General features: G+C 36.3%; 1 protein-coding gene across 5 annotated transcripts in view; it reads left to right on the top strand.

The window, feature by feature from the left end:
* LOC105497464 (stabilizer of axonemal microtubules 2) overlaps positions 1 to 19,162 on the top strand; it is a 45,427-nt gene extending 26,265 nt beyond the window's left edge. For 3 of the 5 annotated variants that reach the window (XM_011768563.3, XM_071100801.1, XM_071100802.1), the window contains one exon: positions 16,057 to 19,161. In XM_011768563.3, coding sequence (XP_011766865.2) covers positions 16,057 to 17,006 — 950 coding nt within the window. In that variant the 3' untranslated portion in view covers positions 17,007 to 19,161. Of the gene's footprint in view, positions 1 to 16,056 lie in introns of all 5 variants that reach the window. The other 2 variants (XM_071100799.1, XM_071100800.1) reach the window with 1 other exon arrangement.
* Positions 19,163 to 19,466: the final 304 nt, after the last annotated feature.

Below are 19,466 nucleotides of genomic sequence, written 5' to 3'. Positions count from 1 at the left end.
CAGGCTGGAGTGCAGTGGCACGATCTCGGCTCACTGCAACCTCTGCCTCCCGGGTTCAACTGATTCTCCTGCCTCAGCCTCCTGAGTAGCTGGGATTACAGGTGCACACTACCACACCCAGCTAATTTTTGTGTTTTAATAGAGATGTGGTTTCACCATGTTGGTCAGGCTGGTCTCGAACTCCTGACCTCATGATCTGCCCTCCTTGGCCTCCCGAAGTGTTGGGATTACAGGCGTGAGCCACTATATTTGGTCTTTTATACAACCATAGTAAGATTTTCTTTTTTTTCTACAAGATCCATAAGAAATATATCAGTAATACTGATGTCCCCTGATGCTGGGAACACGTATACACAACGCACACACACACTTACACCAACACTAGTAGCTTTCCATGACTTGGGTTTCCTGTAGATTCTCATTCTTCTGCTCCTATGATTATAGTTCAAGGATAAGGAATTTTGAGTTCCTCTGGTATTCTCTCTACTGAACTTTCTTAGTCAGCAAAGATGATATTTTGTATTTCAGGTTTTCAGGCATGAGACAGCAAAAATACTAAGGGCCAAGGCTGTACTTCCACACTCTGTATGATTGTACTGCAGGTTTTGTAGATAACCTATTTAAGGACAATTCTGCAGCTGAGGAGAAGTCACAATGGGAAGATACTCTCACTGTCCTCTCAGAGTTAGACAGGAGGCAAGGAAGAAATGGGATATGAGAAAAAAAAAAAAAAAGATCATGCAAAATGGTAAACAGGATAACATTTAGATTCTGGAGGTGTGGCATTATGAAACTGGTGACTCCTCAACAAAAATGTTTTTTCCCCCAGCAGTCTCAACTTAGAAATTTGTTTATATTAAAATGTAGATCATAAAATAGGTCATTATTTGATTTGATAAACATGTTATAGAGATTACCCTGCTCTATGCTAGACATTGTAGGGAATACAGAGATCTGGATTGTTGCATATTTGTTGTCATTTAGAAACTTTATGATTGATAGCCAAGGAGGTAAAAGATCCATACATTAAAAACTATAAAACATTGATGAAAGACATTGAAGAAGACGTAAGTAAATGGAAAGATATCCTGTGTTCATGGATTGGAAGAATTGATATTGTTGAAATGTTCATATGATCCAAAGCAATCAATAGAATCAATGAAATCTCTATCAAATTTCCAATGGCATTTTTCACAGAAATAGAAAAAATGATTCTAAAATTCATGTGGAGTCACAAAAGACCCTGATTAGCCAAAGCAATCTTGAGAAAGAAGGGCAAGTTTCAGGCATCACACTTCGTGATTTCAAATTATATTACAAAACTATAGTAACCAAAATAATACATAGTACTGGCATAAAAATAGACGTATAGATCAATGAAACAGAATAGAAAACCCAGAATAAGCCCAAGCATATTCCAGCCAGCTAATTTTTGACAAGGGTGCCAAGAATACACAGTGGAGAAGCAATAGTCTTTTCAATAAATGGTGTTGGCTTGCATGCACATGGGCCACAGACCCTATGAAGCAGCTACACAATTGAGATTACAAAGCAACTAGCTAACACTATGTATGACAGAGACAAAACCCCACATATGTATATCTACATAGATAGATAAATAGATTGTTGAGATGGAGTCTTGGTCTGTCACCCAAGCTGGAGTGCAGTGGCACGATCTCAGCTAACTGCAACCTCTGCCTCCCAGGTTCAAGCAATTCTCCTGGCTCAGCCTCCCGAGTAGCTGGGACTACAGGCACCCGCCACCATGCCTAGCTAATTTTTGTATTTTTAGTAGAGACACAGTTTTACCATAGTGGTCAGGCTGGTCTTGAACTCCTGACTTCAGGTGATCTGCCCGCCTCAGCCTCCCAAAGTGCTGGGATTACAGGCGTGAGCCACCATGCCCAGCCCCCACATATCAATATTAATCTTGAATGTAAATGGCCTAAATGCTCTACTTAAAAGACCCAGAGTGGCAAACTGGGTTAAAACAAAACAAAACAAAACAAAACAAAAAACACCCATCCTTCTGCTATCTTTGAGAGACCATTTCACATGCAGTGACACCCATAGGCTCAAAGTAGAAGATGGAGAAAGATCTACCACACAAATAGAAAACAAAAAAAAACAGGAGTTGTTGTTTTTGTATCAGATAAAATTGACTTTAAACCAACAACAGTAGAAAGGGGCAAAGAAGGGCATTAATTATAATAATAAAGAGTGGAATTCAATGAGAACACCTAACTATCCTGAATGTATTATATATGCACTCAGATTTAAAAAACAAATGTTTCTACCTAAGAAAAGACTTTGACAGTCACACAAAAACAGGAAGAGACTTCAACACCCTACTGACAGCATTAGACAGATCATCAAAACAGAAAACTGAGAAATTCTGGATTTAAATTCAACACTTGACCAATTGGACCTAATAGACATCTACAGAATACTCCACCTAACAATCCCAGAATATACATTCTTCTCATTTGCACATGGAACATACCCTAAGTTTGACCACATTCTCAGTCATAAAGCAAGTCTCAATAAGTTGAAAAACATTGAAATAATACAAAGCATCTTCTCAGACCACAGTAGAATAAAAATAGAAATCAGTACCAAGAGGAAATCTAAAACCCCATTGTCTCAGCCCAAAATCTCCTTAAGCTGATAAGCAACTTCAGCAAAGTCTCAGGATACAAAATCAATGTGCAAAAATCACAAGCATTCTTATACACCAGTAACAGACAAACAGAGAGCCAAATTATGAATGAACTCCGATTCACAATAGCTTCAAAGAGAATAAAATACCTAGGAATCCAACTTACAAGGGATGTAATGGACCTCTTCAAGGAGAACTACAAACCACTGCTCAGAAAATAAAAGAGGACACAAACAAATGGAAGAACATACCATGCTCATGGATAGGAAGAATCAATATTGTGAAAATGGCCATACTGCCCAAGGTTATTTATAGATTCAATGCCATCCCCATTAAGCTACCAATGACTTTCTTCACAGAATTGGAAAAAACTGCTTTAAAGTTCATATGAAACCAAAAACGACTCCGCATTGCCAAGACAATCCTAAGCCAAAAGAACAAAGCTGGAGGCATCACGCTACCTGACTTCAAACTATACTACAAGGCTACAGTAACCAAAACAGCATGGTACTGGTACCAAAACAGAGATATAGACCAATGGAACAGAACAGAGTCCTCAGAAATAATACCACACATCTACAGCCATCTGATCTTTGACAAATCTGAGAGAAACAAGAAATGGGGAAAGGATTCCCTATTTAATAAATGGTTCTGGGAAAACTGGCTAGCCATAAGTAGAAAGCTGAAACTGGATCCTTTCCTTACTCCTTATATGAAAATTAATTCAAGATGGATTAGAGACTTAAATGTTAGACTTAAAACCATAAAAACCCTAGAAGAAAACCTAGGTAATACCATTCAGGACATAGGCATGGACAAGGACTTCATGTCTAAAACACCAAAAGCAACAGCAACAAAAGCCAAAATTGACAAATGGAATCTAATTAAACTAAAGAGCTTCTGCACAGCAAAAGAAACTACCATCAGAGTGAACAGGCAACCTACAGAATGGGAGAAAATTTTTGCAATCTACTCATCTGACAAAGGGCTAATATCCAGAACCTATAAAGAACTCAATCAAATTTACAAGAAAAAAACAACCCCATCAAAAAGTGGGCAAAGGATATGAATAGACACTTCTCAAAAGAAGACATTCATACAGCCAACAGACACATGAAAAATGCTCATCATCATTTGCCATCAGAGAAATACAAATCAAAACCACAATGAGATACCATCTCACACCAGTTAGAATGACAATCATTAAAAAATCAGGAAACAACAGGTGCTGGAGAGGATGTGGAGAAATAGGAACACTTTTACACTGTTGGTGGGACTGTAAACTAATTCAACCATTGTGGAAAACTGTGTGACGATTCCTCAAGGATCTAGAACTAGAAATACCATTCGACCCAGCCATCCCATTATTGGGGATATACCCAAAGGATTATAAGTCATGCTGCTATAAAGACACATGCACACATATGTTTATTGTGGCACTATTCACAATAGCAAAGACTTGGAATCAACCCAAATGTCCATCAGTGACAGACTGGATTAAGAAAATGTGGCACATATACACCATGGAATACTATGCAGCCGTAAAAAAGGATGAGTTCGTGTCCTTTGTAGGGACATGGATGCAGCTGGAAACCATCATTCTCAGCAAACTATCACAAGAAAAGAAAACCAAACACCGCATGTTCTCACTCATAGGTGAGAATTGAACAATGAAATCCCTTGGACACAGGAAGGGGAGCATCACACACCACGTCCTATAGTGGGGAGGGGGTGGGGGGAGGGATAGCATTGGGAGATATACCTAATGTAAATGATGAATTAATGGGTGCAGCACACCAACATGGCACATGTATATATATGTAACAAACCTGCACATTGTGCACATGTACCCTAGAACTTAAAGTAAAATTAAAAAAAAAGAAGGAAGGGGAGAATTAAAAAAAAAAAAAAGAAGAAAAACCACACAAATACATGGAAACTAAACAACTTGCTCCTAACTGACTTTTGGGTAAACAATGAAATTAAGGCAGAAATTTAAAAAGTATTTGAGGCCAGGCACGCTGGCTCATGCCTGTAATCTCAGCACTTTGGGAGGCCAGAGTTGGCAAATCACAAGGTCAGGAGTTCGAGACCAGCCTGGCCAACATGGTGAAACCGCATATCTACTAAAAATACAGAAAAGTAGTTGGGCATGGTGTCGGGTGCCTGTAATCCCAGCTACTTGGGAGACTGAGGCAGGAGAATCACTAGAACCTGGGAGGCAGAGGTTGCAGTGAGCCAAGATTGCGCCACTGCACTCTAGCCTGGGAAACAGTGCAAGACTCCATCTCAAAAAAAAAAAAAAAAAAAAAAAAGCATTTGAAATAAATGAAAATAGAGACACAACGTACCAGAACTACTGGGATGTGGCAAAAGCAAGGTTAAGAGGAAAGTTTCAAGTGCTAAATGCCTACATCAAAAAGACAGAAATATTCAAATTAACAACCTAACCTTGCAACCAAAAGTACTAGCAAAATAAAAACAAACTAAACCCAAAGCTAGCAGAAGAAATAATTAAAATCAGAGCAGAACTGAATGAAATTGAGACCCCCAAACCATACAAAGGATCAATGAAGCAAAAAGTTCATTTTTTGAAAAGATAAACAAGATTGATAGACCACTAGCCAGATTAACAAAAAAAGACCTCCAAATAAGCACAATCAAAAGTGACATCACAACTGATCCCCCAGAAACACAACAGGTCCTCAGAGAATATTATGAACATCTCTATGTTCACAAACTAGAAAGTCTAGAGGAAATGGATAAATTCCTGGAAACACAGATTCCCAAGATTGAATCAGGAATAAACAGAAATCCTGAACAGATCAGTAACGAGTAAGGAAATTGAATCAGCAGTAAGAAACCTACCAACCAAAAGAAAAAAAAAAAAAAAAAAAAAAAAAACCCAACCCTGGACCAAATGTGTTCATTCACTGCTGAATTCTACCAGACATACAAAGAACAGCTGGTACCAATCCTACTGAAAGTATTCCAAAAAATTGAGGAAGAGGGACTCCTCTCTGCCTCATTCTATGAAACTAGTATGGTTCTGATACCAAAATCTGACAAAAACACAAAAAAGAAAATGACATTGAACACACAAATGAAAAAATCCTCAAAAAATACTAGCACACCAAATCCAGCAGCACATCAAAAAGTTAATTCATCACAGTCAAGTGGGTTTTATTCCTGGGATGCAAGGATGGTCCAACATATGCAAATCAATAAATATGATTCACCACATAAATAGAATTAAAAACAAAAATCATATTATCATCTCAATAGATGCAGAAAAAGCATTTGATAAAATACAATATCCCTTCATGATAAAAACTCTTAACAAACTAGGCACTAAAGGAACATACCTCAAAATAATAAGAGCCATCTATGAGAAACCCACAGCCAACATCATACTGAATGGACCAAAAACTGGAAGCATTCCCTTTGAGAACTGGAACAAGACAAGGATGCCCACTCTTATCACTCATATTCAACATAGTATTGGAAATGCTAGCCAAAGCAATCAAGCAAGAGAAAGAAAAGGCATCCAAATAGAAAAAGAGGAAGTCAAATTATCTCTCTTGGCTGACAGTATAATTTGTACCTAAGAAACCCTAAAGATCCTGCCAAAAGACTCCTAGACCTAATAAACACTTCAGCAAAGTCTCAGGATACAAAATCAATGCACAAAAAATCAGTAGCATTTCTATACACCATAAATATTCAAGCTGAGAACCAAATCAAGAACATAATCCCATTTACAGTAGCCACACACACTCACAGTACCTGGGCATCTAACCAAGGAGGCAAAAGATCTCTACAAGGAGAAAGAAGACTACACAAATGGAAAAGCATTCCGTGATCATGGATAGGAAGGTTTAATATCATTAAAATGTCATACTACCCAAAGCAATCTACCAAATTATCAATATCACTTTTTTTTTACAGAATTAGAGAAAAACTGTTCTAAAATTTATATAGAACCCAAAAAGAGCCCGAGTAGCCAAGGCAATCCTAAACACAAAGAATAAAGCCAGAGGCATTACATCTCCCAGCTTCAAACTATACTACAAAGCTACAGTAACCAAAACAGCATGGTACTGGTACAAAAATAGACACATAGACCAATGGAACAGAATGGAGACCCCTGAAATTAATCCAGACACCTATGACCACCTGATTGTCAACAAAACTGGCAAAAACTAACAACGGGGTAAGGACTCCCTATATCCATAAATGATGCTGGAAAAACTGGCTAACCATATGCAGAAGGATGAAACTGGACGCCTGCTTCTCACCATATACAAAAATTAACTCAAGATGGATTAAAAGCTCAAATGTAAGACCTCAAACTATAAAAATCCTAAAAGAAAACCTAGGAAATACTCTTCTAGACATTGCTGTAGGCAAAGAATTTATATCTTAAGTGCTCAAAAGCAAATGCAATGAAAATGTACAAAATGGGACTTAATTAAACTAAAGAGCTTCTGCACAGGAAGAGAAACTATCAACAGAGTAACAAACAAGCTTCATAGTAGGAGAAAATATTCACAAGCTGTGTATCCAACAAAGGGCTTATATCCAGAATCTATAAGGAAGTTAAATAATGAACAAGAAAAAATAAAAGGTGGGCAAAGGACATGAAAAGACACTTCTCAAAAGAAAACATACAAGTGGCCAACAAACACATGAAAAAATTCTCAACATCACTAATCAGATGAAAGCCACAGTGAGATACCATCTCATACCAGTTAGAATGGCATTCAGCCAAACAATCCCAATACTGGGTATATACCCAAAGGAAAATAAATCATTCTATCTGCACTTGTACCTTCATTGTCGCACTTTTCACAATAGCAAAGACACAGAATCAACCCAGGTGCCCATCAATGGTGGATCAGATGAAGGAAATGCAGTATATATACACCATGGAATACCACGCAGCCATATAAAATGAAATCGTGTAATTTGCAAGAACAAGGATACAACTGGAGGTCATTATTCTAAGTAGTTTAACACAGAAACAGAAAACCAAATACTGCATGTTCATATTTGTAAGTGGGAGCTAAACTTTAGGTATACATGGACACAAAGATGGAAACAAAAAACACTGGAGATTCCAAAAGGGGAGAGGGAGAGGAAGATGCAAAGGTTGAACAACTACCTGTTGGGTACTGTGTTCACTAACTGGATGATGGAATCATTAGAAGGCTAAACTTCAGCATCACATAATATGCCCAAGTAACAAAACTTCACATATAATCCCTGAATCTGAAATTAAAATAAATGAAATAAATGGTATTGGGAAAACTGAATATCCACATGTGAAAGAATGAAATTGGAGTCTTTTCTTATTCCATACACAAAAACCAATTCAAAGTGAATTGAAGACTTAAATACAAGACCTGAAACCATAAAATTCCTAGAAGAAAACATGGGGAATTTCCTTGACTTTGACCTTGCCGGTGGTTTTTTGGATATGACTCTGAAAACACAGGCAACAAAAACCAAAATAGATGAATGGATTACACCAATTAAAAAGTGTCTGTACAGCAAGCAAACAATCAACAAAAGAAAAATGCAACTTACAAATTGGTAGAAAATATGAGCAGACCATGTATCACATAAGGGGTCAATATTCAAAAAAAATAAGGAATTTACCCAACTTAATAGCAAAAAGAAAAAAAAAAGTGGATTAAAAATTGACCAATGTACCGGAGTAAACATTTTTCCAAAGAAGACATACAAATGGTCAATAGATATATGAAAAGGTACTCAACATCACCAATCACCAGATAAATGCAAATCAAAACCACAGTGAGATATTATCTCATGCTTGTTAGGATGTCTGTTATAGAAAAGATAAAAGATTACAAGTGTTAGTGAGGATGTGGAGAAAAAGGAATCCTTGTACACTGTTGGTGGGAATGTAAATTGGTATAACCATATGGAAAACAATATGACGTTTTCTCAAAAATTAAAAATGGAACTTTCATATAATCCAACAACTTCCCCTCTGGTGTATACCCAAAGGAAATGAAATCAGTATCTTGAAGAAATATCTGCACTCTTATATATTGCAGCATTATTCACAATAACCTAGGTAAGAAACAACCTAAATGTGCATCAATCAATGAATGAATAAATGTGATGTGTAAATGTATGTCTGAATATATATATAGTACACATATATTCCATCATGTATTATGTAATAATATACATAATAATGATGTATAAATCTAAAAGAGTTGAATACATAGAAGCACAGGATAGAATGATGATTACCAGGGCCGGGGAAGTGGGGGAAATGGGGAAATATTGGTCAAGAGGTATGAAGTTGAAGTTGTATAGGATGAATAAATCTAGAGATCTAATGTACAGCATCATGACTCTAGTTAATACCATACTGTATACTGGTAGATTACACGTAGTCACACCACACACACGCACACATGCACACACATGCACACACAAAGGTTGCTGTGAGGAGATGGATATGTTTTTCACTTTAGTAATCATTTTACTGTGTGTGTATATATAAAACACCATGTAAATCTTAAATACAATTTTCATTTAAAAATAAAATATGGACTATATAAAAAGAAACTTTATAATTGAGAATATAGAAAAACAATAGCATGGAAAATGAAATTGCCATACTATAAATAAATATGAGATATCATCAGGGGAAGACATAATTCACTGGAAAATTAGTGGAAAAAGCAGCACTTAAGGATTTATAGTTGGTAAGTTATCACTTCAGGCCAGGCTGGGAATGCATCAGAGATTAGTAAGTATTGATATATAGAAAGAGGAGGGATATTCTAAAAACTGGTATGAAATGAGTAAAAAATCATAGAACCAGAAAAATAAAACAGTTATTCAGTAGACATGGTGAGGAACAGAAGTTTTCAGGGATGAGAGATTGGGGTATAATTCTATAAAGGTAGATTGAGATCAGTTTGGGAAGAACCTTGATTGCCAGGCTGAGGGGCTTGACATAAGTATAGATTTTAAAAAATCTTCTTTTAAGGGCGCCAGACAGCTATAGAAGCAAAAAACTAAAATTTCAGAGAGATAGGAGCCCTTCCTCAGTGAGTTGATATGGCCAGCCATTTACTACTCCGGGAACAATTGTCAAGTCTAGGCCTATGCTGAGGATTGAGCTTGGCATAAGCAAAGAAACTCTAGTAGGGGAAAGAGAAAGCAGTGGAACACTTGAATGTGGGCTGGTAGGACTAATTGAAATCTAGAAGAGCCCCAGATACATGGCTGGTTTTCAATGTGAGACATTCATTGAATGTTTGTAGGGGAGGGGGTATGGTGTGCTGAGAGGCTGGACCAGAAAAATCCCACAGGAATATCCCACAGTCTTATTTGGGAGTAAATTCTTAAGAGAGAGTTCCACTAGGATGAGGTCCTTACTACAGACACACCTCAATCTTGTTCTTGAGACATTTGAAACTAGAGTAAGACTATGTCTAACTAAAGATGCCATTGAGACTGATCTAGCTCAGAGTCTGGTAAGAATGAGGTGATCTGCCCTGTATTCTAACATAGGAAAGAGCAAATTGTCTCCTGTTGAAATAACATTGATTTTAGTTTTTATGATTCTCTTATACACAACATCCAGCATATAGTAAAATGTTATGAGGCCTATGAAGAACCAGGAAATATTTGAAGAGATAATGGTCAAGACTTTTCCAAAACTGATGAAAGAATCAGCTCACAGATTCAAGAAGCTCGGCAAACTCCAAAACAAACACATAGGAAGCCACCCTAGACAACTATTGTCAAACTTGGGAAAACCAAGTAAAGATAAAGTTTTAAAAGTAGCAAGTGAAAAACTATACATTATCTACAAAAAGAAAAAGTTATATCTGACTTTTAAACAGAATGATATGTGACTTTTCAACAGAAACTATGGAAGTTAAATGATAATGAAATGACACTTTAAAAGTGCTAAAGGTGCAAGAAAGATCTAGAATTTTGAAGCCAGAAAATCTGAGAATTGTATATCTAGTAAAAATAGCCTTGAAAAATTAAAGCAAAGTAAAAATGTTTTCAGACAAAAAAAGAAAAAGTGAGATACCTACTACAAAAAGTATTGAAATTGTTCAGTTAAAAGGAAACTTATTCCAGATAGAAGCATGAAATGCAGGAAGAAATGAAGCACACAGAAAGGGTAAATAATGTGGGTAAAAATAAAAGAATTTGACAACTTAAAGTCAAAATTACTATATTATGTTTTCACACAAATTTAAAAGTAAAATATGTTAGAACAGTAGTACAAAAGGCAAGAGGAGTTAAATAGAATTAAATTGCTTACAGGTTATTCCATTCTAGAAGTGGTAAAAATATCCATTTAAGTTTGAGCCAGAAAAATCTCATAACCAGTCAAAAATTCATTTTTATTTTTAAAACATAGAAAGATAAAATTCTAATAGTAAAGTGGAATAATAAAAATTCCATTTATTAATACAAAAGAAGGCAGGAAATAAGGGGCATGGGAACAAAGAAGGGAAAAATCAAAAGCAAATAGCAATACAGTCAACTTAAGCCCAGCTGGATCGTTATATTAAGTGTAAATGAACAAAATATTGTGATTAAAATTCAAAGATTGATTTTTCACACATTAAAAAGATATATTCTTAAAAATATGCCAGTAATTTACAACTTACATAAAATTGATAAATTTTTTGAAAAATACAATTCACCAAAAGTAACCCAAGAAGAAATAAAAAGTAAAAATAACCCTATATCTATAAAGCAAATTGAATTTGTAGAATTGAAGGTGTAATTTTAAACCTCACCATACAGAAATCCAGCATTTTCAGATTCTGTGTGGGATGCAGAAAGTCGGAAAGATTATGACCCCAACATAACAATAAGAAAAAGCCAGATAATCTACAAAATCATAAATGTGTATGAATCCTTTAGAAAGCTGAGATCACAGGTTAACCAATTAGCCTGACATTAAGGAAAAACAACTTCCACCCAGTTGAGACAGGAGGCAAGCACTGTTTCACCCAAAGCAGGGCATAGAATGAGACTAGCTGTTACACAAGTGGATAAAATAATTCATTTACATCTTTAACTAATTGCTAAAGACTTGAGTGTGAGCTACTGTGAGAGTATAGAAGCTCTGAGAACGTCAGACGCTAAAGGGGGAGTTCAAAACCACTCATAGACACTTCCCTATGGATGTTCACTGTGTGATCATCAGAAAGATTGGAAAAGAGGTTGGAGACCACAGAAAGTTTACTTCGTAGTGCAGGCATGGAGAGAATAATTGTTGTTGTTGCAAAAGAAAAAAAGCAGGAAGCTCCATTTGAATGCCTTTAACCTACAGAACGAAAGCATTAATCCACTGCAGGAGAGGCATCACTCTGACAGCCCCAATGAATAGGTGAAGATGTATTGCAACTTGATGAAAGATAAAGGAAAAACAACAACAAGAAGCAAAATAAAACTAAACCTTGAACATGAAGAAAGAACAGGAAACTGTCTCAGGACCAACAATTAGAGACCTACTACATCAAGTGAAGGGGCAGGTGCACTGAGAGAGCCCTGCTTCTGTGACACAGGGGCATAGGGCCTGCCTAAGACTGAAGCTGGACAGGGACAAGACAGAGAAACCACCACACACTCACCTTCCATTTTCCAAACACAAGTTTCTAAATGTGTATGCCCTTAACACTTGATCTTCAAATACTCAAAGCAAAAACTTACAGTACTAACATAAGAAATGTAAAAATATGCATTTGTAGTTGGAGACTTCACTGTCTTTAAGTAATCTATTAGAACATAGGAAAGGATAAGGATATAAAGACCTGAACAACACTATCAACAATGTTGTCCAAATTGAGCACTTCTGCCAACGATAACAGGATACACATTCTTTTCAAGTGCACATGAAACGTTCATTCAGATAAACTATATCTGGAGTCATAAAACAAACCTTAACAAATATAAAAGAATTGAAATCATGCAATGTGTGTTTTTGATCATGACAGAATTGAATTAGACATCAATAATAGAAAAAAAGTGGAAAAATCACCAAATATTTGGAAATTAAACAGCAAATTTCTAAATAACACATTGTTTTAAGCAAAAGTAAAAAATTAGAAAATATTTTGAATTTAATGAAAATGAAAATATAGTATATCAAAATCTGAGAGATGCCTCTAAAGCAATGCTTTGAGGAAAATTTACAGCATTTAAGGTTCATATTAGAAAAGAAAGTCTTAATAGCCTTAACCTTTATTGTATGAAACTAGAAAAATAACAGCAAATTAAATCCAAAGCAAAGTAGAAGGAAATATACAAGGATAACAGCAGCAATCAATTAATTTGAAAACAAAAAAACAATAGAGATAAAAAATGAAACCAAAAATTGGTTCTTTTAAAAGATAATAAGTTAATGAACCAAAAGAGAGAATACACCAATTACAAATATCAAGAATGAAAGAGAATAGCACTACAAACCTTACAGATGTTTATTTTACATTGTGGCCTCTTCTTTTTTCTTTTTCTAATTTGCGACAATTTTATCTGGTTGCCATTCATTCCATGTTTGCTTCAAGAAGGAAGAAATTAATATTTAGAAGGTAATATCAACAGTATTTGAAAACTACTTGAAAAGGAGAGAAGGAAATGAGGTAGAGAAAGTCAATTAATTAAACAGAACCTTAGCCTGATGCCAAATTCATAATAGAAATTTTGTTGATAATGTTATTTTCTGCAGAACGTGAGTCTGAGTGAGATAATCAACTGGGGCATGCTAAGTTTTCATTTATCTGAGGGACATCCAAATAAAGATGTCTAGTAGGCAGATAAATATGTGGTTTGGTGTTTGAAGGGAGGTCTGAAGTAGAGATTCAAGTTTGGGAGTCGCCAGCATACAGGTAGTATTAAAACCTGGGAGTAGAGTGGTGATATGTAGATTGAAAAAGCTGAGACCCAGGATGATGTCCTCTGACTTTCTAAAAGTAGTTTCCAATTCGTTGGTACCATAAAACACCACAGGGAGCAGTCCCAAGTACCAGGAAAAAGTACTAGCATAAGCAACTCAAGACTTTTGTCCTCAAAGAAGAACCTAGAATAGCTCACTATATTAAAGTGGGGTTGGTGCTGTGTATACAAATAGTGTGCAAGTGCATGCAGGCAATTCTTGGACTTAAAACTGTTCAGAAGAGAATAAACTTTCTAAATAGATTTTAGCTCACTAAAAAGTGAGCTGAGGAAATGTCTAACAAGGGTAATAGTGGAGCTGCCGCATAACCAGACTATATTGTTAGATGTGGACAGCATTGTTTGTTTTCTTGTTTTTTTCCATAAGTATAATAAAAGACTAAAAACAAATGATAAAGATTATGATGTTTTAAAGGTATTGCTAGAATGTTATCAATAAATATTCCAGAACAGAGAAATATTCCAGGCATATGAGCATAAGTATATTTATAGGGAGAAGATAAATGTTCTGCAATTATCTAGAACTTACATTCATACTATTGTACGCTATTACATCCATCTCTCAGTGTCCAAATTCTTGCTTCCATTTTGAAAACCAAAGCTGGTTTGGTGAGAGAGAAATATTCTCTTCTGTTAACTCTCTTGTAATGAAAATCTTTTTTCTCTTATTTGACAGCAAGAATTCTCCTTATATGATTGTGTGGAAACTATAAACCTTCAATAACATCTGTGAATCCTTTTAGTGAAAAATAGTGTTATACTTTTATACTTTAGTTTGCAAAGAAGAGAGATTCCCTCATGGTACCTCGAGAAAAAAAGACTCCAGTAAAGCTTCATGTGAACTGAAAATGGAAAACTATCAGGTGCCCAGGGAGCTTGAAGGAAGAACTTTTCCCTTCATCTCCGCAATGAGCTACACGATTTCTCTCACAGCACCTTCACTTGCCTTCACTCATCTGCTCTGATTGCCACTTTACTAACTGGCCGCCGCTGCCTAGTTACCTTTTCTGTTTCTTTACAGGTCTGTTTTGAATGTAACTTCAGCTTTCCATGGCTCTTCAGCTCTACCTCCTGGCATCCTTTTCAATTCTCCCATTTCTATCTCACTCATTTTCAATTTTAGGTTTACAAGAATAAGAATGCTTGATCTAGCTCATCTTTTCTGTCAGTTTGTCTTCAAGGTCTCTGCTAGCCTAAAGGTCACCTATTTTTGAGTCAGGTGCCCTCTCTCATCCAAACATCAGTAATTTGATCATTTAGTCCAAAACTCGGCCATTTGGGCAGAAATGGATAAGCATTTTATCTCTTCAAAGATATCCACATAATAAGTTTTCAAGGTTTGACCTTTCCTGTAAATATTGCATAGACTTTAATCCAGATTTTAGTATGTTATCTTGCATAATAAATTTCTATCTTTTGTAAATTAATTTTTAGTATTTAGAAATACATATTTTGGGGTGAAGTCAATTCTTTGGTATTCCCTAGCTTACTATCTTCCTCATGTAGAAATAGAAAACACAAATAATCCTTAGTTGAAATATAAACATTTCAGTTTTAGTGAAGTGTACCATTACCAACTTGTAATGGTATTACAACTCATCACTCTGTAGACACCAGAGTGACCCAAAATGCTCCACAGTCTAGGTAAACTGCAGGAAGTAGGCTTAAGGTTATTTAACTTCCAAACCCTAGATCTTTGCTCTGACGGTCACTTCAAATTCTACAATTTCAAACACCTTTGAGGGCATTCAGTTAAGGCCTATGGCCTCTAGATGGCCCTCTATCTTTTGGCAATGCCTTAAAGTCCTTTTCATGAGGGAAAGTTGAAGCCAAGAGATCTTTCTGGGATAGCACATGTTACCCTGTATCTTTACCCAAGGAGTTCTTTCTGTAGCTTCCTAGAGTATACCAGAATTAAAACTTTCTCTCCTTTGATGATTCTCTCCAAAGCAAGGAGTAATATCTGTATTACTTTTGCCCACACATGAGGGCACTTGATTTTATTTCAAGCCCTGGATTTTAGACATACCTTAGCATTTTGTGAGTTGTACTTAAAATCCCAACCACTTCCTAGGAATTCAACCATAATCTCCTAAACTCTGTCCTCACCTACAACACAGTCCTTTTGGCTTTCAAGAACTATCAGCAATCAGGTTCAGATGTGCCTTTCCTTTGTTATGTAATCAGATGAATCTGAAAGTGGAAAGTTATATGTATTAAAGTGAGGAGATGGGTAGAGGAAGGTGGAAATGAAGAAAAAGAATAAATCTGAAAGGAATCAGAGAAACTGTATTCTGATACTATTGTTTAGATTTCTAAAGGAAATGGAAAGATGTTTGGCAATGAGAGAAATCAGTTATGATTTTTAGAAGATGGTTTCCTTCAGCATTTAAAAATGTTTTTGCTTTGTTTTAATTTTCAAGATGATTATAGAGCTTGGGACCTTCATAAAAGTGAACTTTATAAGCCAGAACAAACTTATCAACTCCCTACTGTGAAATTTGGAAATTCAACTACATTTCAGGATGACTTTGTTCCTCAGGAGATAAAGCCTAGGCAAAGTGGGCAAAGCTTTAAACCCTCCTCTGTGGTCAAACGTTCTACAGCCCCTTTTAATGGCATTACAAGTCATCGCCTTGATTATATACCTCATCAGCTTGAACTCAAGTTTGAAAGGCCAAAAGAAGTTTACAAACCAACTGAGCAACGCTTTGAGGATCTCACAACTCACCGGTATGACTTTCAGGGTCTTATTGGTGAAACTGCAAAAATCTGCAAACCTGTACACACCAGAGTAACCCAGAATGCTCGGTTTGAAGGAAGCACTGAATTCCGTGAATGTTTTCAACCATGGGAAATCCCACCACCTGAGGTCAAGAAAGTGCCAGAGTATGTGCCACCTACAGGTAGCATGCTATTAAACAGCACAAGCCATCTTGACTATGTTCCGTATCAGGCCAACCGTATACTTCCCATCAGGCCAGTTTCTCATAGAAGAAGTAACAATTTTCCTTTCCAAGGAAAAAGCACCATGAAGGAAGATTTTCCAGCATGGGAAAATTGTCGTCAAGGAGTTATTAAGAAGCAGCAGATTCCCAACCCATCTGGAAAATTTGATGGTTTGAGCACTTTCAGATCTCACTATGTGCCACACAAATTGATTCCAACAGAGAGTTGCAAACCTTTAAATATTGCTTTTAAGAGTTCTGTTCCATTTGATGATGTGACCATGTACTCTATAGAGTACACACCAAAAATACAGGAAATTTGCAAAGCAAGTTACCCCTCTCCTCCAGGTTATATTTTTGAAAATACAAATTCCCAAGGTCATAAATTCTTCCGCAAGATTACTCCTGCAGTGAAGGCCTTCTAATAACCAAAATGTGCTTAAAAGGAAGCTACTAGCAAGTTGTTGGTTTTCCAAGAGAAAACTCAACTTTTATAGTGAAAAAAATTTATGATATAAGAAATCTTTTTTTTTTTTTTTTTTTTTGAGAGGGAGTCTCACTCTGTCACCCCGGCTGGAGTGCAGTGGTGCAATCTCAGCTCACTGCAAGCTCCGCCTCCTGGGTTCACGCTATTCTCCTGCCTCAGCCTCCCGAGTAGCTGGGACTACAGGTGCCTGCCACCATGCCCAGCTAATTTTTTGTATTTTTAGTAGAGACTGGGTTTCACCGTGTTAGCCAGGATGGTCTCGATCTCCTGACCTCCTGATCCACCCATCTTGGCCTCCCAAAGTGCTGGGATTACAGGCGTGAGCCACCGCACCTGGCCGATATAATAAATCATTTTTTATATTTTTAAACAATAAAATTGGAAAATTTATTTTAAGAAATCAGAATCTTAAAATCATTTTGTATTGATATTTTAACCAAGATTGTTCTTTAATATGCATTTTGGAAGGTTGAATAATATAGATTCCCATATGTACCATTTTAATATTCAACATACTGCTTAGTAGTTTGTCCCCAGTCTATTATCATTTGTAATTCTGTTTATAATTATGGCAATTGTATGGTTATTCACATACCAGCTGTTATTTATCAAGCACATCAGGATTATCTAGGACAACATTGAAAATGATACATGGATTCCTCTTTCAAGACAATAGGATTCATTTTACTCAGACTTTCATGCATCTACATAGCATCCACTGAGTCAAGTTTTGGTTGGTGGTATACAGACTGCTGCACTGCTCCTCACCATGTTCAAGTTAGCAAGAGGCACTGTGATGTAGCAAGGAACGGCTCTGTGTGCTGGGAATCAAAGGACTTGAGTTCAAGTTCTATTATTTTTAGAGACAGGGGTCTCACGGTCACCCATGCTGGAGTCCAGTGGAATGATCATTGCTTACTACAGCCTCAGCCTCCTGAGCTCAAGTGATCCTCCTGCCCCAGCCTCCCAAGTAGCTGGGACTAGAAGGTTGTGCCACCATACCTGGCTATTTTTTAAAATATACTTTGTAGAGACAGATTTTTGCTATATTGGCCAGGCTGCTTTTGAATCCTGCCTTGGCTTCCCAAAGCACTGGGATTATAGGCCTGAGCCACTACAGCCAGCCTGAGTTCAAGTTCTAATAATATAGATTGCTATTTGTACTACCTTAGACAGTGACTCAAATCTCTGAGACTCAGTGTCTTTGTTTGTAAAATGATGTCTGTTCTCAAAAAGAGTTGGTTTTGAGCATCAGACTATATGCTACATTTTAATCCTTAAAGTACAAGTATAAATGTAGAGGATTGTTAAAAAATCACTCAATCTCTTTTTGTACTTGTTTTCTCCTTTTCAAATGAGGAAAATTACTTACTCAATCCTCATTTACTGGCCTGTAGCAAGGATTGTAAACTAACCTAATTTGCTTTGAGCTTCTGAGTAGTATGTGCTTCTGAGAGGAGTCTTGTCCTTTAAAACTTCATGAGCACCTGAGAAATTGTTAACAGAGAATGGAAAGCTTGGAATGGGGTAAATACAGTGGTTTGAGTAACAGTATTTGCAGAAAGGAAAAAGTATTTGCTAGGGTAGTTTTAGGAAGTTTCAGGAAGACTGACAGCTCTGAAGAAATCTTTAGGGTAAATGTAGGTAATTTTGAACCTAATTGTCATGCCAAGTCACTGTTCAGAGGCAGAACCAGCCCCCACAGGGGGCATAATCACCTGGTTCACCTCTTCCAGTGTGAAGATAAGTGCTAAGGAAAGGAATGATGCCAGGAAGTATAGTAGAAACACTCTATTGCATTGAGAAATGCTGAAAATTTCCTAGTGAATTAAACTCTTATTGGGTGGTTCCTTTTTTAAGAAAAATAAATAATTACATTATGAGAGAATATGATTTATTTTAGCATAAAGCGAATTTTAGTCTTTCATGGCTTCAAAATTATTTCAAAATATACTTTATTGAAAAATCATCAATATTTGGTTATTTTAATTGTTCAAAAGCAATTTGTTATTTACATTTGTTAGTAAAAGTATGGTGTGTGAAACTTTATATTTCTATGCAACATTAATAAAATCAATAAAAGGAACGGATTTTCAAGAAGTCATTTCTGTACCTAATTTTTTTTTAAAGAGAGCATTTTAATAAAGTCCTGTCTAGGTTAACCTATACATAAGTAGATGTTCTTACTTTTTAAATACAAAACAATAATGTATAATCAGAATTAAAAATAAGGGAATACTACAGCACTCTGTCATCCCGTCCCATATTCCAATGCTGGATATTCAAATCCCTCTGTAATTTAATGGGGGTGTTCTCCTCCCTGAACAAAAGTCACCCTTATAAGACATCTACTAGAGTTTCCAGAGGCAATTTGCCATGGGATAAAGATTGAAGATGA

The sequence above is a fragment of the Macaca nemestrina genome, chromosome 7 (assembly GCF_043159975.1).
Source record: "Macaca nemestrina isolate mMacNem1 chromosome 7, mMacNem.hap1, whole genome shotgun sequence".
NCBI lineage: Eukaryota > Metazoa > Chordata > Mammalia > Primates > Cercopithecidae > Macaca > Macaca nemestrina.
The sequence above is the reverse complement of the archived record's forward strand: the minus strand, read 5'-3'. Positions and strand labels throughout refer to the sequence as shown.